The sequence below is a fragment of the Astatotilapia calliptera genome, chromosome 6 (genome assembly GCF_900246225.1).
Source record: "Astatotilapia calliptera chromosome 6, fAstCal1.2, whole genome shotgun sequence".
Taxonomy (NCBI): Eukaryota; Metazoa; Chordata; class Actinopteri; order Cichliformes; family Cichlidae; genus Astatotilapia; species Astatotilapia calliptera.
This window is the reverse complement of record NC_039307.1, coordinates 13,940,623-13,968,474: the sequence shown is the minus strand read 5'-3', so window position 1 is coordinate 13,968,474 and position 27,852 is coordinate 13,940,623. Positions and strand designations below refer to the sequence as shown.

General features: G+C 40.2%; 1 protein-coding gene across 4 annotated transcripts in view; it reads left to right on the top strand.

Annotated features, from left to right (window-relative positions):
* The window catches only part of prkcaa (protein kinase C, alpha, a), a 144,155-nt gene that overhangs the window by 55,124 nt on the left and 61,179 nt on the right, over positions 1-27,852 (top strand). For all 4 annotated transcript variants that reach the window (XM_026170432.1, XM_026170434.1, XM_026170433.1 and 1 more), the window contains one exon: positions 27,623-27,734. In XM_026170432.1, the coding sequence (XP_026026217.1) occupies positions 27,623-27,734 (112 nt within the window). The remainder of the gene's footprint in view (positions 1-27,622; positions 27,735-27,852) is intronic.

Sequence of the window (27,852 nt, the reverse complement as noted above, 5' to 3'; positions counted from 1 at the left end):
CTAGTTGAAATGGTTCATAAAGTGATCAATTCTGTAAATTAGTTTTTTGCCTGATAATTTTATCATTTTAACTTAGTAAATTAAAAAAGAGCTTTATTTTAAAATCCAATTTTTAATTGGCCTGTCAAAATTTTGAGATGAATATCATCTCTTATATGACACGTTTATGAGGTCTCCCACTGGCCTCTTTATCAGCTTCTAGTATCAGCTATCTGCCATCAACCACCGCTTGCTTGCATTTACATACCTGCTTGCCTACTGGACATTCATGACCTCCAAGTGTAGCAGCAGCATGGCCTGGCCCCTGTAACTAGAGATATGTCACACTGCCGTTCAAGATCATCTAGTCATACTCTTTAAATAGAGCACTCTGTGGAAGACATTGAAGCTGTAACTGTATGAAATAGTCTCAGGGTAAATCTCACTCATTTCTGTTTCATACATGTGTTACATAAAACTTCGGAGTGCTGCACTCCCTCCCCATTGGCAAAAGTGGGAACGTAAAACTCCCTTTTAACAGGAAGAACCAGGCTCAAGGAAGGGCAGCCATCTGGTGCGGCTGATTAGGGTGAGGGGAGGAAGACAGGACAAAAGACACACTCTGGAAGAAAGCCAGAGATTAATAACAACTCATGATTAAATGCAAAGTGGTTAGGGCTGCCGCGATTAGTCGACTAGTCACGATTACGTCGACTATCAAAATCGTCGATGACTGATTTAATCGTCGACGCGTCGTTTGAAGCTTTGTAAGATCACAAAAGACGCAGGAATAAGTAGTAGGATTTAAGAGTGTAATAACAGACTGAAACAGAAGATGGCAGCACTGCATGTACAAGGATGCCAGCTGCCGTTAAACCCCGAAGAAGAAGAAGCAGTGTCCCAGAATTCATAGCGCAGCCCAGCTCAGTTTCCAACAATGGCGGCAGCTAGTTAGTTTTAATATTACTCTTATTATTCTTTCTGGGTCACAAAATAAACGTTTAACATATTTTCAGGCGAGAATGTAGCTGTGTAAACCTCAAATATCTGCTCAGTTTATCAAGACACCACATATTTTCAAAAGCGCTCCGACGTTTTCGGAGACGTCTGTTAGTCACTAGCTCGATAGCTAAGCCGGGAGCAAGGCTCACTAGAGCCCGTGAGAACACCGGACTCCCAGCAAATTGTTTTCAAACCCACCGCCGTCTTTCGCTACTCAGGTTAAATATATTTAAGTCACTCAGATAACTTGAAAATGTTATTGTTTGGCTTTTTTTTTTAGTATTTTATTTGTTCCTGAGTAAATCGGTTTGGCTGAGATTAAAGTTATATTTTTTACACAGCTGAATAAACGTCAAGCAGACAGCTGATTATCAGAAGTGTGAGATGCTCGAGAATATACTCCAGTGTCCTGTTATATTTTAGATAGCAAGGAGTTTATTAAACTTCACCGAAACAATCTGCAAACTTCATTAAAATTTAATAAACTATCATCTTGTCTTTATTTTTAGTTAGCACATACCTTACACACTTAAAGCTGTAAGCTAATGATAGTTATATAAGAGCAGATGCATGCTTGTGCAGTAAGCATGCATCTGCTCTTAAGCTGTACGTTTTACGTCCAATGGATGCATGATCTGATTAGTCGACTAATCGCAAAAATAATCGGTGACTAGTCGACTATCAAAATAATCGTTTGTGGCAGCCCTAGCACATGGTGAGTGAAAAGAGTTGAGAGAATGAGAAAGACTCGGCGCATCATGGGAAGCCCCCAGCAGCCTAAGCCTATTGCAGCAATAAGGGAGGATTCAGGGTCACCTGATCCAACCCTTGTAAGCTTTATTAAAAAGAAAGTTTTAAGCCTGATCTTACAAGTAGAGAGGGTATCTGTTTTCCAAATCCAAACTGGGAGCTGCTTCTGCCGAAGAGGGTCCTGAAAGGATCTCCCTCCCATTCTACTTTTAAATATCATAGGAACCACAAGTAAGCCTGCAGCCTGAGAGCGATGTGCTCTATTGGGCTGAAATGTAATATTTAATACAAGGTCTTTAAGGTAAGATGGAGCCTGATTGTTCAAGGATAATGATTGGTTCGATTCTGGATTTCTGAGAATGCTGCAGCATTTTGGGTCAACCGAAGGAGTTTTTAGGACATCCTGGTAATAAGAAATTACAGTAGTCCAGCCTAGAAGTGACAAATCAATGAACTAGCCTTTCAGTGTCACTCTGGGACTTCAATTTCAGAGATATTGTGCAAATGCAAGAAAGCAGTCCTACGTAACTGTTTTATATGCACATTGAAGAAAATATCCTGATCAAAAATTACTCCCAATATTCCTCACAGTGTTTCTGTAGGCCAAGGTAATGGCATGCTTTTACTTAAATGCCACTATATTTATCATAGTTACTCCTGCTCTTAAGGTAATTGTAAAAGATATTGTATACTTACCTAACAGAACGGCTCCTAAGAGGGGTCCTAATACACAGAAATCCACTGCAATAAAAGAAGGTGTTACTTAGAACACCGTGACTATGAATTATTCTGATCCGTTTGTTCATGCAGCGAAGTGCGTGACTCTGTAATTCTACAATTTAAGGAAAAAACATTACCACCAAAGACCAAATCCTTTAAAACTGCATGCTGTCTTTTCCCTTATCAGAATACTTGGTGCTTCTTTTTCATATACATTTCTGTGCACTTACAGTAGCACTACTGTTGCCAGGGGCAACCACACATATTACATGGCTTTCTGCCTCCTAGGCGTGCAATCCAGGAAGGCAATAACTCCCATAGCCAGCAAATATCCCAAAGATCTGCTGTATCTAGGCTACCTGCATTTTATGACTCATGTCTATGTTTTATAACTCCCTTCCTGGAAGAAACAAAGTGCGCACTAAGGTGCCCAACTAGTTCTTTTTAGTAGCAAACGCGTTGTTAGTGTTTAGCCTTGAATTGATGGGGCAGTATAACCATGAATGCATTCCTCACAGCAACAGCTGCAGGGTGTGTTTTAAGGGTACGGCAGGCTGCAGATAGGATTATACTTACCATCAGCCAGGTAGAGTATTCAGATAATCTACTACAGTATAGCCAGTGGTATTATATGAGATTAAATTTGAGAGTTCTGTCTATAAAGAAATAACCAAAACTGAATTCACCTACCAGCTTGAAAGAGGTTAGCTAAAGAAGATTTGATTTCAGGCCACAGGCTTACTGATCAAATGGCTAAATTAGTTCCAAGCTGATACTCGATTTGGTGTGGGCACAACACAGGACACCTTCATAGTTCAAGGGTTCATGTGTTGACCAATCGCAGTGTTTAGATAGCAGTCATGGGGGCTTACATAATGTTGAGTAAGTGATTTCTACCGTCTGGTTAATTGGTGTATAATACACAAATGGAAAGTGGTGAGGTATCAGGTGTAAGCAAATTCCAGGCTGGTATCAATAAGACAGATTAAAGCACTTAGTTTAACTAAATGTTTCAGTATGACTGACTGGTGTAATTTTACCAGCAGCTCAAGTAATTTCGTTGCCTTACAAGACAAGACCATCAATAATGCAAGCGCTCTTCGTTTCACTACAGGGGCTCAGCAGATGAAACTGAGAGGCTGATGTTGCTGCATCATTGATGTCTACTTAACCAGAGCAGCACATATGACCCCGGGGCAATTTGTAAATCTTTTTGTGCTGATTGCCCCTCTTCTTACCTACACAGACACACGCATTTAGACACCTAGCCCCTTGGGGTAATTCAGTGCACAGATAGCTGTGACAGAGTAACATAGTTAGGCTGTAGCGCAGTGCCCTTTATGTCTCATTTGCTTGGAAACAGACAGAACTGACCTGAGGGTTACATTGCAGCCAGGCAGAGTGTTTTTAAAAAAAAAACATTTTACACGGAACCAACGATCCCGTAAGGGTCGAGAAGGAATGCACGTACACGATATCCCCCTGTTTCACTTTTAATCACCATACCTGTATAGGAAAATGTAAGTCACAAAAGAATGTTTAGCTAGAAGGTGTTACCAGCCCTTTGTTGGGGTTAATATGGGCTAATGTTTAAAATGACAGATCACACAGGAGAAGATTTTGGCAGAATCAAGTGGGTGGGTGAAAAGAGGTGTTGTGGTTACAAGGCTTGGGACACACAATGTCTCATTACAAGGACTCTGCTTGGGAATTGAAAACAAGATTAAACTGGAGTGGAGCTAAATTGCATCATCTGTGCCACAGGCATCTTGGGTTGTCACAGGCAATGGAACCTTTCATCTGTATTTTTAGTCCATTTCCTTCCAGCAAGGGTGCTGGCCATCTCTTTTAGACAGGCCTGTTCTGGCCCAGCAGTTGCCATTTCACCATTCAGCCAGCTACTGGTGCAAAGATGTGAATCCATTGTAAATTCACTTAAACACATCTTCTGAGTGGCAGAGAGGGGGAAACTGTGGCCTAAAGGCGAGCTTGAGATGGAAATGTTGCAAAAATATCCAAACTGGCAGGAATAAAAGTATTTGGAAGTTTAAAAAGCATATCTGTTCCTTCCCCTTCCAAGCAACGAGTGAAAGGCAAGACCCAAGGCTCGAAGTGGTGGATGTGCAACAAGTGAGCACAGAAACAGTATAGGAGCAATCAAATGCTGCATAGCAAGTGTAGATCAGGTGGCTTGAATGCAGTTTGTCGAATCATAGCGGTGACTGTTATGTGGCATGGTTGAAGTGGCACAGTTGGGTATTTGTAGAAGCTTTTAGTGTGACAAATTAAAGCTGATGAGACTTTGCGCTGCCTCGGGTCACCTGTCTTCAATTGCAATTAAGCAGATACCTCAGACACACCACTCAGAATTAGAGAGAGATAGAGTCAGTCTGACCTGTCGCCACTGTCGTCACTCCCAACAACTGGTCAGACTGACACAGACTGGGATGGTGAAGGGTGGTAAGAGGGATTGCACAGGTCAGTGTAGCAGTGTTTAAATTTCTAACATAGACCTTTCACTTTTAGATAAAACTGACCCTCCAAATTAGGATTGGACAAAGATTTGAACTTTAGGTGAAATATGCGATTAGCTTTATTTAAAAGTCCCCAAATCCAAACAAAAAAAATCAGTCTCCCACTCCTTACTGAACTGAATCCCAGCACATGTTTTTTATCACACGTCCCTGTGCAAACCTCGGCACATACACTGCTTCCAAAGGGACACGGTCACAAGGAAACTTGATGCTGATTAGTTATGCTTACTGAACTGAATTTATTATGGTGTGTGGATGCTGACATGTCCTGCAGACCTCTTCGGGCTGCGCTGCTGTAGCAAAATGAGATTATTATAGACTCAAACATGCCTGCAAACACACAAGATGTGCAGATAAAGTCACACTGTCATAAATGCCAGATAGTATTATGTCTTTGGCCGGTTATTGGAGTGGGCACATGTGAGGAGAAGCATCACAGCTACTCATTTCCTTTCACAGGGAATAAGAGAATGTACTCTGCTCACACAGTGTGTCCAGTGAAGTTTGACCTCTCTCACCATGCTGTAGTCGTTACCATGGATCAGCCCCACGACTCGAGCGAGGTGTTCGGAAATGCTGCTGGCTGCGAAGTCACTCTCGGCTTGCAGATTGTAAACTTTGTCATCTGAAATTTGCACGACAGCCAGTAGCAATGAGACTGCAGCAGATGAGAAATCAGAGAAGTAGGAAAGTGTGAGGCTTCTGCCTGCAAAGACAAATCACTGTTGGACCATAATAGTTGAAACATTCAGAAACTAGTGGTCCAACATATATCAACAATACAGGATAGAGTTTACTCTGAAGGCAATTCAAACCCTCTGTTTAAGACTGTACAGTGAGAATTCGTACTGCTGTAAAACCCCGTGGAATCCCATAATAGAATTGGAGGTATGAGGGTGTTGGTACCAATATGTAACCAACTCTCTAGGGAGCACGGGTTGGCAGGCAGAATTTAGGAGAGAGAAAAGATGGGCGGATAGAGAAACGGAAAAGAGAGATGATATCTCTATAATAAAGCAGACAGTACACCATGAAGCTCTGTGAAAATGCCAAGCCCACTCCAAGATTTGATTTTAAGGTCTGTTTGGAGTAATTTACTACTACATACTTCTCTATTTGAAAGATGCACTGGATATATATCTTCTGGAGGATGCTTTGCTTCTTGCTGTCTTCTCCGCAGAATTTATTTTATTTAAAACAAACAAACAAACAAACAAACAAACAAATTGCTGTTAAAAAAGGCAAAAGATACTACATGTTAAGGAATGGGTTATTATACTTGATTTAATTACATCAAAATGAGTGCCATGATTAAATTGTGTTCAATCAGCACGATTTAATCCAGTTTTTCGAGCGTAGAGCAAATAGGCATGCTAAGATCCAGGATGCGTCTTTTCTGTATGCTGCTGGTGGTGCATTTAAAGGAGGCTGTTGATATGCAGTCCCTCACAGTGTTGACCATTTGCCATAGCTGAATGTTTGTTGGCTATGCCTTGGTGCGGGTTCTTTATCTGGTAGAAGAGAGGCTCATAAACTTTGTCAGCTTGGACCTGAAAAGGAATTAAGTCTCCTGAGGGGATGCAAGCTAATATAAACAAATATGTGGGCTTACAGAAACACAATGTTATTCTCATTGATACTATAAGTGTATATAAAAGTTTTATTGTCCTCATAACTCAAAATGCTATTTACACTTCAAGCTTTTCTTTCTGAACACAGCCATATACAGATTGTTCCGAGTTCCCATGGTCTTTGCTATGAGAGTTTATAGAGCTGAAGAGAGGATCTCAGCAGGTCTACAACTGCCTCTCACTCCAGATTTATGCATCAGAGACACTGCATAAAAAGTGAGTTGACATAATACTCTTTCAACACTGCACCGTGCGTGCCCTTTTATTTCAGACAAAAAACTTTTAACTTCAACATAAGCGTAGACATGTGGGAGGTTAATGTGAATCTGGTAGCGTTTGGTAAAGGTCAGATGTGACTGTCAGTGTGTGCAGATGCGTTCCAGATATTGGATGCTCCTGCTAAGACATGATGCATGCCAGCAATATAAATTCGTTAGATTTAGTAAGAGGGAGACGCATTCAAATGCTTTGATTTGTATGATGTGAGTCACATTATCGTTAGCCTTGTCTGCCGAATGCTCAAATAATAAGAGCTATTAAATTCTATCTTCAGGGCTCTCAGATTGTCATCTGTGCAAAGAGTAAATAGCTTGAATGTTACACAGCAGCAAAAGGATACAAAGTGAGCAGCACTGTTTTCGTTACAGATCACAATAAAATATGTGAAAATAATGAAAAGAGGAATATAAATGTTTTCTTTCGCTGTATTTGTGTTGCTTAAGTGAAAACTCAAGAGCAAGTAAATGTATTACAGTTTGATTCTTCACGAAAGAAGATTAATTGAAAATCTGGTCTTTCAAGTAGGTACAATGCTTCTGTTAAGTTCAGTAATTCTTAGACACATAGTCTTAGCTGGAATTGTGTATTGTGCAGAGGGCCACAGATGACTTAAGTAAATGTTCTGAACCGTGGAGTCACAGACCTAAATCTTAATATTTATCTGTTCAAAAATGCTAAGTGATTTAGGCGTGCCATATCTGGATTAAATGCCATCTGATGTGGTCATGTCTTAAATGATATATCCATATGTTGGATCAGATATGAGTGTACTTATGTTTCTGCCAAATGTGGCTTAATTTTGTTCTTTTAAGATGAAGCTTAAGTTCATTTGATGTCTATTTCTTCAATGAGTACTGACTGCAAGTTTGTACAGTTGTAAGGAAAAAGAGACTTTAGGTTTGCATCTTAAGAAATATCAGTCAGTGCTTCCACTATTGAATGATGGGTGAAGTGATAGATGAGAGTCCCCTGGGCTGCCTGCTGATGGTATTTATACTCTCTGGGATCCTAATGAACGGATCGGGAGTCTCTCATGTTAATGGTCTGTGACGTGCCTGTCTAAAAAGAGGTTTGATCTAGGGTTTGCTGGGGGGAGGTGGTGCAGAAGGGTGTAAGTACCCAAGTGCCTTTGAGCTAGGTGCTGTTGCATATCTTCCTATTGCAACATTGGTGAGGCATTGAATTTCCACTGTTGCGGGATAAACTGGGTCTAAACTCAGAAATCCTCTGTTGTCATCCGCTTGACCTTTCAACACAGGCAGCTGTCGATGAACTATTTCAAAGACTGATGCTTGACAGTGAATGCAGACTATTTGTCACAGCTCACACCTACACTGTTTTTCACACATCCTGCACACACACGCACACACAAACAGTAAGGAATGGTTAAAAGAAACTTTTATTTTCTGTGTGGTGAATCGAAGAGGCATTTTAGCTGACGTATAACTGATGTTTGGGATAACTCAAACCGTATGAACAAATGTCTGTGAAGGTTCTCAGTCATCCAGGTCATCGTAGTCTAAGGAGCTTGGAAAGAAACGCGTCTGGACTTCTATAAGTTGCTTGAAGACGTTTCACCTCTCATCCATTAACTGAAGGAGCTTCTCGGATGAGAGGTGAAACGTCTTCAAGCAACTTAAAGAAGTCCAGACGCCTTTCTTTCCAAGCTCCTTAGACCATATGAACAAATAAAAACAAAAGAATGGGGCATGCAATTCTTCAAAGGGTGGTTAAATTTAACTGTTAGCCTTTCTGGAGTTTTACCAACCTGCAAGTACAGTTTCTCTGTGTTCCCCTAGATCTGAGTTTCATGGGTGAATCAGTGTGAGGGATGCATGGAATCACAACTCACAGAATGTACATATTGGACGATATATATATTAAGTCAAGTAGGACAAACACTCAGTTTATTAGTTATACCTTGCTAATACTTTACCTTATAGAAATTGAGACTCATCAGAGCAGGTGTGATTCTGTGTGAATTGTATCCTCAGTTCATATTAGTGGTACAAGATGTGGTCTTCTACTGCTTCATCATTCAATGTGTTGTGTGTTCAGAGATGCTCTTCTGCATATCTCTGTGGTTATTTGAGTTACTGCTGCTGTTGTGTTGGTGTGAAGCAGTCTTGGTGTTCTTCCCTGACATCAACAAGACATTTTCACCCAGAAAATTACCACTCACAGCACATTTTTTTCTTTTTCTCACCTTTCTCTTTAACCGTAGAGATGGCTGTGGGGGAAAACCCTAATAGATCAGCAGTTTCTGAAATACTCAGACCAACTCGTCCGGCACCAACAACCACGCCAAGTTTAAAGTCACTTAAATCACTTTTGTTCCCCATTAAGCAATAGTATCGACCATGTCTACTGGGTTGTTGCCATCTGAATGGCTGATTACATCAGAAAAAGTGTATTTGCATATTCATTCTGGATTTCTCAATTTCGGTTAAGGAACACATATTATTGTAAAATGTGAGAGCACAAATTATCATTCAAAGAATCAGTTTTTAGAGTTTATGACATATATATGTTCATAAAGGATCTTTAAAGTAGTAGATTTTTTGTAATAGAAATACATTATTTAGATGCTAATATGTCTTTTAAATAAGAGCCTGTACTACAGGTAGCGCACAGATTGTTATTCACCACATGCAAACCCAAGCATGCAAACCGTTTGCACTTTTTAATGAGATGTTCAGACATAACATATGTGAGAAAGTGACAGCTAACACTTTAAAGTAGCTGAACAGGAAGTTTATAGTGAAGCAACGGAAGAGATAATGTCTCATCCTTCGCCCTTTGCCTAACATTGAAATTTTTCTATATTACCATAGATAATATTTTTAGACTGTCTTCAAAGAAGTTGGTTTGTTTTTATAATAAAACGGTTTTTATTCCCTCTTTTCTATGTATTTATTGACTTTTTTAAGTTTTAATTTTATGAGTGACTCATTTTTATCATATTTTCCTGTCGGATTAATTGCAGATTTTATGCCACATTTGTACTGGTGTTTTAAATTTGTCTTTTCTTTTTGGGTTTTCACAGTTTTTCACTTTTTGGGTTTTCTTTAAGTCTCTTTAAGTTTCATTATTTTTTTCTTTATTTTGAAGAAGAAAAAGAACATTTGGCCAACAGCATCTATCTAGAAGTCAAAGCTGTAAAGGTTTCCATAGGTGAACTTGTGGAGAGATCATTAACGGTTGTTTGCAGCTGCACACAACTGAGGTGTTGGTTGGTTGTCGGCTTTGTACATGCTTTGAACCACAAACATCCCCAGGTGAAAAATGTGGGTTGGCAGGGACCTGTTGTTGGGCTTCATGGTTAAAAACATTTTATAGTCTTGGCTTTCCTGCCACACGATACTGTGTTCCCTGCACTCACAGCTCTTTTGTTCTTTTTTATAAAGAGACCTTTTTTTAAAGTTTAATTAACAAATAGTGTTAGTTAGGCTAATAAACAATTATGTTAAATAAAGGACATTACAGGTAATGATCAATAATAGTAATAATAATATTTTTATATCCTTATATAAAAATATTCTGCTAGATAGGCTGAGACACTGGGTGGGTATATCAGGGGCTGCTTTGGACTGGTTTGAATCCTATTTGCATGAACGATCCTTTTCTGTGGCTACCTCTAAGTACAGTTCCTCTTCTACTTTTCTTGCCTATGGTGTGCCACAAGGTTCAGTTTTGGGGCCTTTATTGTTCTTGCTGTATTTACTTCCTCTTCCTCCTTTATTGAGCACTTTTAAGGACATTTCGTATCACTGCTATGCAGATGATATTCAGTTATATATCTCCTTTAAGCCCCGTGATGTTTCCAAGCTACAGATTTTGCATAAGTGCATAGACTCCATTAGAGGTTGGATGGCTGGAAACTTTCTTCAACTAAATGAGGAGAAGACTGAAGTCCTTGTTTGTGCTCCTAAAAATTTTGTACCTACTGTTATGGAAAACTTGGGTCCACTTGCTGCATTTGCCAAACCGTCTATCAGGAACCTCGGTGTTACTATTGACTCAGCTCCTACTTTGGATGCTCATGTATAATCTCTGGTTCGCTCCTGTTTTTATCACTTGAGAAACATTGCTAAGCTGAGTCCCATTGTATCACGCTCCGAATTAGAAATTGTCATTCATGCATTTGTTTCATCTCGTCTGGAATATTGTAATTCTTTTGTTACTTGTTTATGTAAAGCCTCTTTGGAGCAGCTGCAAGTTGTTCAGAACGCTGCTGCAAAGCTTCTGACCAAGTCCTCCAAGTATTCCCATGTCACACCCCTGCTGATTCAGCTGCACTGGCTCCCCGTTATATTCAGAATCCACTTTACGGTTTTGACCTTGACTTTCAGGGCTCTGCATGGACAAGCACCAACATATATAAGTGAACTTTTACATCCATACATTCCCAGCAGGTCCCTGAGGTCATGTGACCAGGGCTTGCTGGTTGTCCAACACACGAGGCTGAAAACAAAAGGTGACAGAGCTTTTGTAACTGTGGCCCCCAGATTGTGGAACTCTCTCCCTTTGAGCCTGAGATCTGTGGACTCTGTGGTCGCTTTTAAAAAACAGCTAAAAACTCATCTTTTTAAACTTGCTTTTGGTTGATTTTTGTTTTTTTATGTTTTAGCTTCTGTGGAGCACTTTGTGATTTTTATCTTGAAAGGTGCTATATAAATAAAATTTTACTTACTTATGAATCAGTGACATTTAAAGACTTCCTGCTTCCTCTTCACATTGAGGAGATATAGTGTTAACAAGGTGCAGCTTCAGTTTGCATCTCAGTGGATCTGTTCAGTTTGTTAACTGCATACAAAGCAGTCCACAGAACAGTCCACTGAGAGAGATACACACTGCCTTATGTGACACTTTAATTGTAGTTTAAACAACACAGAATTGCACAGTATAACACTGTTCTCACTGCAGTGATGTTCTTTGGTATCTTTCATTGGATTTTTTATGCCTCTAATATTTTTTTAATCCTCTATTGTAGAAGTGAAAGCAACAACCTTCAAGTCATGTCTAAAAACCACCAAGCTTCCTTTAGTAAACACAAGCAACACAGAAAAGTCAATACACAAATCTATGTCTTGCATATTAATAACTATATTCAAGACACTGGGGATTCACTGGCTTTCACAAAACTTAGTGGTCCCTGTTTGTTTGTTTTGATGGGAAACGCAGCTTATTGTCAGGGTTTCTGGGTCGTTGACCCAGTATTTTCAGTTCATGTTCACTGTTTATCCTCTGTACGTTCCACTTCCTGTTTTGTGTTAACGTTACTCTGTGTGCATTATATTCTAGTTCTTATTCCATGCATCGTTAGTTCAATTGTGTTCAACTGCTCACTCACCTGTCACCTATCAGTCATTGTTCAGCCAGTGTATTTAAGTCCTCAGTTCTCTCCTGGTCGGCGTCGCGTCATTGATGTTGTCTATGCCCCATGTTTGCCTTCCAAGTTCAGATCAGTCAGCCATTTATTCAGTCAGTCAGCCAGCCATCTCCTGTTTTCGTCATTCGTCCCTCACAATAAACACCCTGAATCTTCACCGTGAGTCCTGCGTTTGAGTCCTTTTCTCCACATCCACTCAGCAACCCCTGACACTTATAAGAATTTATGTCCCTTTGACCTCAGGCGCGCGCACACACACACACACACACACACACACACACACACACACACACACACACACACACACACACACACACACACACACACACAGCCTCTAAAACGTAAACATATGGATGCAATTTTTTTCCATAATGCACAAGTACACACTGACTTTTATGCATAAGCAAACACTTGGAAATTTTCAAAGCACACGCTTACTAACACATTCCATCAGTAGCCACTTTCACACAGTGTGTTCAAGGTTACCTCTGATTTTGGAGTGCCAGCATGATACCTAAAAGTGCAGAGTGGACTCACACATGAGCAAAGGCGTGCAATGACTTCCTAATTAGTTGATTTCTTAGTTGTATCATTTCAAAGTTCCTGTGTGTTTTGTTTAGATTAAGTGTCTGATACCCAATTGTGTTCCAACTGTGCTAAGTATCAGAATCAGAATCAGAATCAGAATACTTTATTGATCCCTGGGGGAAATTATTTTTTGTTACAGTGCTCCATTTTAAACCAACATTAAGACAAGACAGACAATACGCTAACTAAGAATAGTACAATATATACATACATACATACATAAGTCACTTATAAATAAATAGTTGGAAAAGAAACATGTGTAGTTGTAGCAGCAAACAGTGTGTTAAGTGGATGCGTTGTACAGGGAGATGGCCACAGGCAGGAATGATTTCCTGTGTCGTTCAGTGGTGCTTTTCGGTAATCTCAGTCTCTCACTGAACGAGCTCCTGTGACTGACCAGCATGTCATGGAGTGGGTGGGAGGTGTTATCCAATATTGTCTTTATCTTGGACAGCATCCGCCTCTCCGACACCACCTTGAGGGAGTCCAGCTCCATCCTCACAACATTGCTGGCCTTACGGATCAGTTTATTAAGTCTGTTGGCATCTGCGACCCTCAGCCTGCTCCCCCAGCATGCAACAGCATAGAGGATCGCACTGGCCACAACAGACTCATAGAAAATCCTCAGCATTTTCTGGCAGATGTTGAAGGACCTCAGTCGCCTCAAAAAATAGAGACGACTCTGGCCCTTCCTGTAAAGTGCTGTGGTGTTTTTAGCCCAGTCCAGTTTATTGTCAATGTGTACTCCAAGGTATTTATAGTCCTCCACAATGTCAACACTGACCCCCTGGATTGAAACAGGGGTCAAGTGTTTCCTGGTCTTCCTGAAGTCCACGATCAGTTCCTTGGTCTTTGCCACGTTGAGCTGCAGATGATTCTGCTCACACCACGTGACAAAGGAGTCGACCACAGCCCGGTACTCTGTCTCATCATCCCTGCTGATGCATCCAACCACCGCAGAGTCATCAGAAAACTTCTGAAGATGGCATGTCTCTGTGCAGTGGCTGAAGTCTGTGGTGTAGAGGGTGAAGAGGAAGGGGGAGAGGACAGTCCCCTGTGGTGCCCCTGTGTTGCTAATCACCTTGTCAGACACACACTGTGGGAGACGTACATATTGTGGTCTTCCTGTCAGGTAATCAACAATCCAGGACACCAGAGAAGCATCCACCTGCATCGCTGCTAACTTATCACCCAGGAGGGTCGGCCTGATGGTGTTGAAAGCACTGGAAAAGTCAAAAAACATGACCCTCACAGTGCTCGCCGGCTGGTCCAGATGGGTGTAGACACGATTGAGCAGGTAGATGATGGCGTCCTCTGTTCCGAGACGAGGCTGATAAGCGAACTGAAGGGGATCCAGATGTGGTCTTACTATGGGTCGCAGCTGGTCCAGGATGAGCCTTTCCAGGGTCTTCATGATGTGGGAGGTCAGTGCCACGGGCCTGTAATCCTGGGGGCCACTGGGACGAGGCGTCTTTGGTACAGGGACGAGGCATGATGTCTTCCACATCACCGGGACCCTCTGCAGACTCAGACTCAGCATAAACAGTTTATGAAAGACTCCACACAGCTGGGGGGCACAGGTCTTGAGGACAAGGGGACTCACTCCGTCTGGTCCAGCAGACTTGCCTGAGTGAAGTCTCCTCATTTGCATCTCAACCTGGTATAAGTATGACTGATAGCCAGCATATTGGAGACTTGGGACTGCTCATGACCCTTTGTCAGCTCAGTGCATAGTTTTCGCAGGAAATGACTGTAAATATAAAAACAAACAAAAAAGTCACTATTGGTTTTACCTACTGCTTGTGTCAGGCTTGTCCCCCAAAATGAGAATTTTATACTGATTTCTTGTCTTTGAGGCATTTACTGCTATTTTTTAATTTCAAACTGAAAATCATTTCTTAGAGACCTCATGTCATTGTGAGACTGGAAATCTATAGTTCTTAATATAATCTTAATTTTTCATCACCTGTTTTTGCCATCTTGTGATGGTTGAGGGGATTGTGTGGCTCGGTGAGCCCCGGAGCTATGTTGTCAGTGGTTTTTGTTCGTGGTAGGGTCTCCTAAAGCAAATTTGACTTTTGTAACCCGGTCCTTTGCACCGTTGCAGCTACAGCTGGTTTGAAGACAGGACTGTCTGATTCGGTTGGATTTACTGCCGTTTCAATGATATAACAATAAAGAAGGTCAGAGATTAACAGATTATACGGAAGTAGCTGTTGCTACAGTTTGAAAAAATGAACTTTGTTTTGACTTCCTCTCCTTCAGAGTCAGTGCTGATGTTGTGGTATTGTCTGAGTGGTGACATCTATGTTGCAAAATAGTGCAATGGCTATTTGCGCCGTAACCGTGAGCATAAATACATGTGGGTGTTTGACGATGTTACTGGCAGTCAGCAAAGCGACCGACACAGCAGGTATACTGGAGCCTTTAGACTGCTGCATCCGCAACCCAGACTCAAATGCTCAGTAGAAAAGGAATGGATGGATGGATACCCTGGAAGCCAGGATATTATATTAATGTGTTGTAATCTGTACATGGTGAGTGATTGGAAACTGCATTCAGAGTAGATTGACTCTACTGCCCGGTGTATAATTGTAAAGGCGTGTCTTTTTTTGATATCTTGTCAAACAGGAAGGCAAGCTATTGTTGTACTGCATGCCACTGCTAGATATAAGAATAAGAAGCCAGGGAGGGTGTTAAAGTTGGACTTAGACTGAGACCTGAAGCTGAAACAGCAGCAGGTCTGAAGCTCAGAGCCAGAAATAGAACGATAGAAGTTGCAGATAGGTCAAGCTGGCTCTCTCCGTCTCCTGCATCTCAAGAGACTGCGATATAGTTCTCTGCACTTATGTGTGGTCCAGATAAACCACAGCTGACAATAAGCATTTAAAGTTTATTTCATGTGTCTGGACGTTGTGGCTGGTATGGGTGTGGTAATTTTATCTTGTATATGATGAATCACTTATCTCATGACACCATGAAGATGATCTTATGTAATATAAGTGATTATTGTACAAACTGCTTGTAGTAAACAAAAATGCTGAATCGAGCTGAATAATACATTCAAGCTTCGTCTCCATTCATTCGATGTTGACAGCTTCATTTGAAGGAACACGGACTCACTAATTAACCATCATTATTATATTCATTGCTGATAATGGATTCATTTTCTAACACTTTAAAATGAATGCCATTTATATAATATAAAGCTAATATTATATGCATTATACTGTATCACAAGCAAAAAAAATGTCTTGGAGCCATTGCCGCCCCTCATCTGAAGTTAAAAATATGCTTTTATAGACTTGTTCTGGCCTTATATAGGGAAGCCTGTTTCCGCCACTGAGATAAAAAAAAAAAAAAAAAGTATCCATAACTCAAAATTTCGAGTTATTTTCTTGAAATTTCGACTTGTTAACTTGTAAAATTTTGAGAAAAGTAGCTCGAAATTTTGACTTCCTTTTCTAAAAATTTTGAGTTAATAACTCGAAATTTCGAGTTAGCGCTGCCAATCAGTAATATACGTGAATGACGTCATTTCCTTGTTACCTGGAAGCTGAAGCCCTCAGCTACAAATGCTACAGCTAAGCTACCACTATTACAGCCAGTCATGAATACACAAATTTCTGATTATTTTCAGCGTGGCTTCACAAATGATGAAATCCTTGTGTTATTAGCTGAATCACATGGCGTTACTATCAGCAAGCGTACTCTCAAAAGCGCCAATTTGTTGTGATCCGGTTTTGAGTGCGCATTCCACGTAGATTACTGATTGGCAGAGCTAACTCAAAATTTCGAGTTAATAGGTCAAAATTTTGAGAAAATAACTTGAAATTTCGAGAAAGATAACTAAATTTCGAGTTATGAATACTCTTATTTATGTTGGACTTTGGAAAAGCAGATTTTAAAGTTTTGAAGTTTTAGGTTATACTAATAGGAATTTAGAGAAGCACCTTAAATTCTCTACATTCTGTAAAAATAAAACATCTTTCCCCATGAAAATATGTTTCACAGTGGGCTGTGTGGCATGTTTGATGAATTCCTGGACTTCCTGGTGTTGTGTACTGCCAAAGAACAGAAAGAAGAATGTCATTCGATTTCTCCAGTCATTTATTAAACTCATGCACAAACACATTTAAACAAAGCTGCAGACACTAAATGGATTTTAAAGACAAAAGATAACTTTTATGGAGTTTCCTGCAATCCAAACCACAAAGCAAAGAGCGCAGAAAGCAGAGTTGAACAGCCAAGCTACTGGCCCTGTCAGCTGGCTCATTATAGTGAAAAAAGACTCTGCCAAGACTTTGGCTATTAGATAACTTTTTGGAACACATCTTGTGAAGTTCTTTTAATTATTAAGTACCTGACAGATGGCCTGTGGCTGATAAGCCAATTTATTCTGGCTTTTGGCATTTGCAACATGACCAAATGAACCAGCAGGTCCTCTTTTTTTTTTTAAATCGTTTCCCTTTTTTTCCTACCTGGACCGTCTTGGAGGAAGGGTTAGCATAGAAGGGAGTAAACAGTGCAGTCAGCTTCTAGGCGAAGTGACAGCTGTGACAGCCCCCGCCCTCCCTTCCTCTTCTGACCTTGTGGATGTCATGCACAGCATGTGTGCACGGCTCTACCAATGAGCCAGCTCCTGCAAATGAACACATCTCTATAGACCCATGTGTGCGGGGTAGCTGGGACTTCAGCTTTCTCCAGCTGTGAAAAGGCAAGCAGAAAAACTTGTTCATAGGGCTCTAAGGCCAGAGCTGTAAACTCTGTTCAGTCTGTCTCACTTTAGGTTTTTCTCTAAAGGGACCGTTTATGTAAAGCACGTCCATGAAACAGTAACAGTGTTGTCTGCCTTCTTGCAGTTTAATAGCCCTTGGATGTTGTTATATTTCCCTCTTCCAGGCTATTTATTCACTGCAACAAGTGTTAACTGCAAATAATCATCACTAGATATCTGATTTGCAGCGGGGGACTCACACATGTCATAATGATACTTTAGGAGAGAGTTTAACAGCTGTTATTATTATTATGTTATTAAGAGGGAGTTGACATTTACTGAAAACCTTAATCAACACGTGGACTCTATTCCTTATCAATTCCTTTTATCAATTTCTGTTTTTAAAGTACTTTATGTAAATTTGTCTTTTGAGTTTTTGAAACACTTTAGTCCTGATGTCTAAAAAATCTGGATTTTATACACAGTGAAAATTAAGATCTCAATATGACTCCTTTTTTTTTCCTGTGGCCAGATTTTATTTTATTTATGCTCCAGATACTTTGATGAGACTCTCAAATCATTCTAAGAGCTGAATTTTAATGTGGTAAAATCTAATATGCTCTGAAGACATCAACTGATTGAATAACTTGACAGTAAACAAGTTTGTCAAATCACATTTTTACATTTTTTAAATCACACTTTCTTGTGCTAACGCATCTTTTCAGAAAATAACACGTTGGGGTTACGTGCACATATTTCTCATCTTGAACTCATTGAACCTGGTGATTAGTATCTTCAGTGAGTCCAAGGTATACACTTCCATGAGCTTCAAGCAACAGACCCAACAGGACAGTTGGACGGTTGGACTCAGTTGACGCTTGCATTATGAAAATGCCTTTTCTCCATTGCATCAACAAACTCAATAAAGGCCAGCATGTAGAGACTGATCTGATATAGAACCATCATAAACCACTGAGGTATACCACATGAGACACCGCAGTTTTTCTCACAGTGATTCTGCAAATGATCAGCAGACATCAAAAACATATATCAGTTAAAAAGACAGACGAGAGAGACAGCAACTCTGCACGATGGGGGTCATAACTCTGTTACATAATGACGGAAATAAGAAGTTTAACGAACAGGTTCCTGAAGATGTGACAACTTATCGGCATATTGTCCAAGAGTGACCATAAAAATAGCACCAGTACTAAAGAGAGAAGTGCTGTGATAGGTGTCGTTAATTTAAAGCTTGTCAGAATGGCAACTTCAGACAGCAGTTAAAAATTTCAGCTGTTATTTGGGAGCAGACAGATGTGTTACCAGATAGCACACTGTGAGGAAAACCCCCTCTGAGCTGCAGCAGCAACCTGCCCTCCCTCTCAGCACTGAGTAGCTTAGTGAAAGGCCAAGAGGAGTCAGGGTGGTGATTTGTAGGCTAAAAATAGTAGCCTTGCCTAGTCTAATGTCTGGATAAATGATAGCTTCAGTTTGTTCTCATCAAAATCTCTCCTCATATTAGTAACCGCTCAGTTATAAACGTCAGGGTGAGGATGTTCAATAGACACTACGTGTTCACAAAGTTTGTGTTTGTGTTTACATTCTGGGGAAATAAAGTCATGGCTGTCATTGCTCATAATTGGCCTTTAAATGATTCTCCAAGTATTTTAAACGTCGCTGTGTCTCATTTTTTTGAGCGTAATGAATGAGTGTCGCAGTTTTTCTGATACAGTTTTTTTTTTTTTTTAGGAGAGGAGGTGATTAACATGATGTAAAATATAATTAAATGCTGAAGGCCACAGTGACAGAATTAGGTGACACAGTAACACAGACTGCTTATGTTGATTATATGTCATTATCGTGTTGTGAAAGAGCTCTGACAATGACTTTTTGAAAATTAGTTATGAGAGCGGAGGAGAGTGCTGTTTGAAATTTAAAAAGGGGGTCAGAAATTAAGCAGAAAATCTCAGTTCAACACATTAGAGTGATTACTTCTTAAGTTACAGTAGATTAATGTATGTAATCGACATGCATTTCATTCTAGACTGCAGATAGCATTAGGTGAATCCCCAAAAGAAAAAAACAATAAAAAGTAGAAAATAACAAGTCAAAAACTGGGTAAAGCAGGAGCATCCTGCCAACTCCAATTTAAATGTCATCCCTCAGTGAGCGTACACTGTTAGTTGAGTGAGTGAGCAGCTGGAGGTGAGACAGTTCTGCTGTTTTCAATAATCATCCGATGCTAAATATCAGGAATATTTACCTGCATTTTCAATCCTAAAGGGAACAGATGGCAAAAAAGATAATTGAAGGAAAGATGTGACAGAGCTCATGATCTGTGTGTCTCATGTCACCCCCACTCCTGCTCACTGGCTGCAAATGTCACACCAGGTGGATCTCTTTTGACTCTGTGGGATACAGTTGGACAGCATTAACCACACAGCCTCTTTGATGATTGCTCAGCCCATATTTTTCCACACAACTCAATAAAAAGAATAAAACCATCAGTCGTGTTTTGATTGTGAATACCTTGTTTTTTCATTGCCTGAAACTGATTGTGAATTACAAAACACAGTTTCAGTGTAGACTGGAGCCTCTCTTGTTAGTGTCTGCTGCATTGGAGGTGAGTACACTGCCAGGTCAGAGACAAGAAAGCAGTTAGGCTTTAACTCAGTGTGTCAATATGCACTTAAGCAACCGAATTAGAGTCCTACTTTTGCAATAATGTGAATTTTTCAATTCGATTTCACAAGTGTTTGAAAAGAGATTATTTGTGTTGGTGAAATACGTTTACACTAATAGTTTATTTGTAAAATTCAGTCACATGTTGATAGGAAGGAGTGTATCTCATTGATACTACTTTTGTTTTCCTCTGTCGAGATAAGCCCACACTAATATTGAGGTCTGAGGTCTGGGGAGGCTAATTGATGACTGATGGTGTTACATTGTGTGGTTTGAATTTACTGCCATAGCAGTTTGTTTGGGATCTTTGTCAAGCTGGAAAAAATAAGCCATTACAAAGTGGCAATGGTGGATCAAATTCTGATGGCACTTTTCTGTGTTCATAATTCCATCAGTCTTGAAAAGATCTCAAAAATCACAGGTTGAAATGTGGCCCCAAATCTTGACTGACCCTCCACCGTGTTTTAGAGATGCCTGGAGACACTCTTGTCCCGCTCTTCTGACCTCCTCTGTACGTACTGATTGGACTTGAAAATGTAAAACTTCATAAGATCTTTTGCCAATGATTTTCAGTCCAGTCCTTGTGGACTTATTCATACTTGCTCTTTCCCCCTTGTTTGTTTGTTTGTTTTTTTAAGCTTTTTTTTAAGGCATGATTCATATCTCAGTGTTTACTGTTTCAGCTGCAAGCAGAATGAAAATGAATAAGAAAGCAGCCAATGTCCAAAGAAAAACTTTGAAGTTACTTAAGAGAATCTTGAGCAAAGAGTACTACTACTCAAGATTAGGGATGGATATCGTTTAGGTTTTATCTGATACCAGTATCAAACCGGTACTTTTGAAACGGTGCCGGTGCTTAACCGGTGCTCGAACCGGTGCTTAAAGAATGGAGAACACAAACTTTGTCCAAAAACCTCTCATGTTTAGCTGTTTTCCACTTTTTTTTTCTTTGGTCTTTTTAGCCCTTTTGGCCAGGGTGAAGGGAGTATCTGCCATCAAACAAGAAGACAGCAGCATGTAACTACGACGGTGTTTGCTAGTTCACTTTACATGCATTAATTTAATAACATGGTTAGCTTTCACACGAACAACATTAAGCTACTCACACAAAGAACGGCTGCTGCCGCCATCAAAAATCCGTCATCATATCTGCTACACTGGCAGGGCTAGGGACCAGGACTCTACTCTTCGGGTTTTTGGGGGATGTTGCTAACTCCGGGTCCGATAACAGGCAACCCACCCGCAGTAGATGTGCTTGGTGTGAGGTCTCGATACCGGTACCCATCCCTACTCAAGATTGATGCATCGGAGAGCAACTTGGGATTAGTATCTTGCCCAAGGATACTTGGCATGCAGACTGCAGGAGCCAGGGATCAAACCCCCAACCTTCCGATCAGTAGGTGACCTGAGCTACAGCCACCCCCAAAAAGAAAGTCTGGCTCTTTGGAAGCAAAATATAAAGAAATGAAAGGTGACTCAAGACTGTTGCGCAGCACTGTGCATATATTCTAGACTTCTCCTGAAGCCTTGACATTAACGCTGCGCTCTGACAGTAGAAGAAGGTTTTGTTTACATACTGTGATGATTGAGTGAGGGAACAAGGGTTTGATTTTAGGCTCTCAATACTTTGACATCAGCCGCCCATGTTGATAACATGGGTGGAGAGTCTAGGATGACCCCAGTCTTTAACATTATCCCCTTCTGCCCGCCCCTTCCTCTCCTGCCGGGAAACCCCTGTTCAGTTTCACCCTGCCAAGCTGTTCATTAACAGGAGCTGGTTGGCGTCCTGCTTGCTAATAAAGCTGGATTGGAGAGTCTGGCTAATTAGCCGACATCACTGCGCTGACCCCCCATGCTTCTGTTTTCATTACTGTCTGTTGGCTGCTTTGGGTCTTTTGATCAGCCCTCTGCTCTGTGTCTTTTTTTATCCATGGCCTCGTATGCAAATCTGCCTGACACACTACTAAAGGGCAAATGCTAAAATGTTTTTAAAGATACAAGGATATATTAAAGAACAACACAACACTAATTCAAAACAAAATGAAAGCATACCTTGGCGTAAATTGTTCTGGTATATTTTCCATCCATAGCATAGGAAAAGCTGGTTTTTGATTAAAAGCACAGACTAATGAGATAAAAGTGTGTGTTTTAAGCTCGTTAGTAATGTTCGTGTACTTTCTCTTAAGAAAGAATAAAACTGATGATAAAATAACTGTCTCCTATTTTTTGCTCTGCACAATCATAAAGTGCAGTCGGAGTGTTAATGTGTCTCTGCTGTTGTTTTTAAGAGAACATCAGATTGTGCCCATCCCTTTTTAACAGCTCCACTGGTGCACACATGTTGTCACAAACTGTGCACACATGTCTTTTAATAGCTTTGGGAGCTAAGCACACCAAACTGGAAATAATTCTAGAGAATTCTGCTTTGCATCTAATGCATTTCTGCTGATGTAAAATCGCCCTGTCTGTGCATAGGACATCTGGGAAATCCTGTTGGCCCTCATGTTACCAAGGGGCATCCTTCACACTACATCATCCAGTCACTACGTGCTGTAACACCACCTGGCTGTGGGCTGCCATCGCGGTCTTCCTCTGCTGAGCCTAGTGATTGAGTTCGTCGTTGCTTTCGTTGTTACACTCTGCTTCCCCTGCTGTTCTGGCAAAGCAGCGCCACCCAGTCTGTCTTGAATTTCCCATTAAGACCCAATTAGGCTGTAATAGGGGATAGAAGCCACAGGAGTAAACCCTTCTGTCCCGCAGCTTTCAGAAAGAATGCGTTAATGGACAGCCTAGTGTGTGCAGTAATGTGTAGTCAGGTACACTCATTTACAGGTTTCATTTTCTGCACCATTACGACTCGCCCTAGTGAATCTTTAAATGGAACTTTGCAAACCAAGCACAGCAGACAGAGTAAACCTACCAGGCTGGATGCCGATAACAGTTTGTTTAGGCTCATGTGTTTAGCTACAAGTGGTTCGACATGAGATATCTATTTATTCATAACAGCCAGCATCACTCATCCATTAGCCTTGCTCCTTGGCATTGTCCTAGGGAAGGAAGTGTTTTCCTTTTGCTTATCTTCACTTTTGAAATGAAATTTTGTGCAGACTTGAACTGCTGGATGTACTGTATCTGTGTGAAATTTAATACATTAATTTCCTTCTCATTATTGTAGTAACTCTACTGTCATAAGGTAGTGTTATTACAAAATCCATCCATCCATTCTGAGCCTGTCCTACCTGCCACTGGGCGATTGGGCAGTCTGCCAGTCTATCGCAGACTCTCAGACACTTTAGCATTACCGGTTAACCTAACTCTACTCACCCAAAGAGAACCCACACAGACATAGGGAGAAGATGCAAGCTCCACGCAGAAAGGCTTTGGACAGATGGTGAACCTTACTGTAAAGCAACAGTGCTAACCCCAGCACTATCATGCTTTTTACAAAATACCTGCAAAATTGATAATAATCCTCTTTAGCGGTACTCGAACATAATGCTAGTAGCCTAGTGTTAGGTTACTTTAGCATCAGTGTAAGCAACACATCTGTACATTTACAAACGTGCCATCTCTAACACTGGTTTACCATTTCTTAGACCATTTTCATTCAGTGCAGCTCTAAACTTTTCAAGAAATTGAGCTGCAAAGACCCGATGCAGTTACATAGGACATCAAACAGTCTTTAAGCCGCCAGCTCCCTAGTACAAAGTGCTAACTTGGACAAACATGTATTTATTTGTCTTTTTGTTCTGAGTGTTTTCCATTATCTGGAAACATTAAGCCATGGTTCACCCTTTGAAAAGCTGATGTGAAATACACAATTGATGTGCAGCTGAATGTTTGTCCTAGTTGCCATCACTCATTCATGCCGTAGATGAGGGAATAAAGCAAAAGGGGAAAACAAGAGGATTATCCTTCAGGATCAGCTGTGTGTGGGTGGATGTGAGTAAGTACTGCAAGTGCAGTCTCCCTCTCTCCCTCTTTCACTCTCTCCACTCATGTCTGTCAACCCCTCTGTTATCCTTGTGTGTCCTTGGGTAACATACTAACTACTGACCTGTAGTCAGTGTGTTGGGGGTAACTAAGTATATGGTGTCGAGGTCGCAAAGCTCCTGTATCAGATTTACTCTCAATGCTGAATATGTTGTATTCCACACCCCCATATAGATTGTTAATTTCTCCTTACTTGAGTGTTTCACACATGAAAATGTTGGTAAACTTTGCTGTTTGTGTGAGCTGTTACCCCAAAGTTAGTCATCCAAGCCCAAACTGTGATTGTCCATCTAAAAAATAAATTAATTCGTTAAACAAAAAAACAAAACAAGGAAAAATGAACCCTTCAACATGTAATTTTCCTGTAAATCATAATTTATTTTTAGATAAATAACATATGTCTTCACAAATTTAGCACTTACAGCAGTGTAGCTGATTTCTGCAAGATCTGAAAAGGAAGCGTTTCTCTTAGACCAGTAATGGTGTAAAGCCTCAGCAGGCTGACATGGAAGAAAGTGGCAAAGCAATCTCACGAGGAGCCCGAATGAGTCTCTGTTGCATTAGTCCAGAGGCCAGTGTCAAACTGACTGAAATGACATTGATCACTGTGGCGCCTCACTGCGCGATACTGTCAGCTCTCGCTGAGATACGGGTCATGCGTCTCCTTTTACTGATGATTTATTTCTCTGGGTTCAAGCTCTTTTCATTCGTTCTACGTTTGACTCTATATTTTTCACGATCGAAAAAAATCGGAGGGATGTTCTCAGGACTGGTACTTTTTCTCATAGGATAAGAGATGCTTTCCTGCATCCAGGGAATATATATTGGCAAGTGTTCAAATAGATGCAGGGAAAAAAATTTAATGAAGACTAGCCTGGATAGTGTTATTAGTCCAAATCCACTTAAAGGGTTTTCTAACTGAAATGAATTTACAGGACAGCACAAGTTGAGAATGAGCAGGATGCACTGTGTGTTCTTGGAAAAATGGCAGTCTTCCAGATTTCTCTCTAGCAGAGAGTACTTCCGAAGCCTCATGTTGTATGTGTGAAATTAATGAATGTATGCAAGTGACTGGGAGCCTACCCTGTATACCGTATGCGGATGCTGCTGTAATATTTAAAGTGATCTGTGCCTTATCACATGCCCTACACATTATATCAGTAGCGATGATATGCCAGCCATATGTTTACCCTATGCATCATGCGTATGTTTGCACTGGGCTCTTGCTATTTACTGCTGTGTACACATATATATGAAAAAGGGAGGCAACTGCTTTTGCTTGTTTAACAGATCACATAAAGAAAAAAATGCTTTACTTAACACCTGCAGATATTTACTTAAGAAGTTTGCGCCCACTCCAGGTTGATGCTGTATTTTATGTGCTGAAAGGGAGTGTTAAGTGAAATGGACTTGTAATTGTCACATACCATTTTGCTGCTTAGTTGAACTGGACTGAAGGAAGGATACCTTAAGTAATGTCAGCTCACTCCACCTGACCACTATTTATAGTGTTGCAAATGTAGCATTATTTTCCTCAGCCTATTTTACCTGTAGCAACTCTACTTTTATCTACTTTTATCTACCAACACATTTGCCTGTTTTGGCTTGCATAAATGTTAAGTTTTGTTCTCCACATTCCCTTATTTGAGTATCCAAATTTCCCCCAAATTTACAATGGTTACCAGTGGGATGAATGTCGATGAGGCTCTGATAAAAACGATGGATGCTGCATTTACTTGAAAGGTAGGAAGGGATGTGTAAATGCAAATATCGGTCCAGTGTTCATGAATGACAAATGCAAATGAAGAACAATAGCTGGGATGTTATTTTAGTTCTGTCTTACAATACTAGCCACATGTCATAATGCATACAGTGTTTATATTTATATATATTGCATGTTAACAAGCTCATTATTTTTTATGATATAATATATAATGCAGTAGTGACATTTGAGGGTCTTACTGTATCTGCAATTGCATTAAAGATGCAAATCACATTGAGTCATTTTAATTGATAGATGGAATTCATTCATTCACCACTATCCTAAAATCAAAAGTAAGCCTTCCACTTGAGTATAATTTATCTAAATGTATTTTATGTCTTTAATTTTATGTTAATATAATCACGTGGCAAATGTGAATGTGCTATGTGAGTAGCTCTGTGCATTGCAACACTGTGCCAGATCAGTTTACAGCCTGTAAAATGCTTACATTACAAGAGTGTTCATACTCTAAGGGAGCTGTGGATGACAATATTTAAGGCATGTCAGAAACATTAGGCAGATTTTTTTTGCACCAAAATATTAGAGTTGGATAAAAAAAAAAAAGGTTTATTTGCACATGCTACAACTAAGATTATGTTGCTTTATACAATGGAAAATACTAGCAGAATCAAGTATGGAGGTTTGTCTTCCATGTAGGAAAAATAATAATAAATCCAACAAGTAGTTCTACAATTTTTACAGAGATGTGAGTCATACTCTTCCAGACTTACACACAGACTTACACACAGTTGTGCACTCTCATTCCCCCCATTAAACCCTAATTTCTTTCATACATTGAGTGATCTAATAATCATGTGGAGAGCCTGGAACAATGAACAAATTTAATAGAATAATAATGAAATGAAAGGCTTACACATATGTGCACAAACAGTTTGATAGGTTAGCAAAGGACCAACAAATCCTAAGACACTTCCGTATGGCGTATTTTCAGACACTTCATAATATTTTTATTGGAGTAGATGGAGTAGATTTTATTTTGAGAAATATTATATTGTAGTAAAGAGTCATGGATAATTATTTGAGTCAGCTGCACTGTATTTCCTACATTGGTACTCTTGAATTTATGAGCTGATCTTTAACAATAGCAAATTATTAAAAAGTTGTTGCAAATTGATCGGCTTGTCACCTTCAGTTGAACCATAGAATAACCAGTGATTGCCGTCTGTTAAGAATCAGCAGCGTATTATCTGCTGAGTGATTCCTCTGAGGTATTAGGTTGACTCATTTTGTCCTTCATTGATGACGTAGAATGCCTTTTTAACGCAGTGCTATCCGAGTGCTGATTTTCCACTTCGTCCCTTGCGCACAGAGATTTCTCCAGATTCTTTGACTCTTTTGATGATATGTAGTGTAAATAATGAGATATTCAAAGGTTTCCCTCTAAAATTGTAGATTTCTTTTTGGATCTGCAAACACTTGTTTCAGTATTTAATTTGCAATTGGCCTTTCTGGATTTGAATACTTGTACTGCGATAAATTACTCTCTTTGTGCCCAGTGTTTAAGTAAAATGAACAGTATATGTTCTCAGTGGTTGTCAACCATTTATTTTCTTACTCTTTTGGTCTTTGCAGGATCCCAGAACTAAGCACAAGTTCAAGATCCACACCTATGGGAGCCCCACCTTCTGCGATCACTGTGGCTCTCTGCTCTACGGCCTCATTCACCAGGGCATGAAGTGCGACTGTGAGTAATTAAGTTTAAGGGAAAAGTTTAAGAGAAAATGAACATGTGTGACTCTACACTGATTATGTTGTAGTTTAAAGCCATTTTTTCAGAATGACTCTTGTCAAAAAATATCATA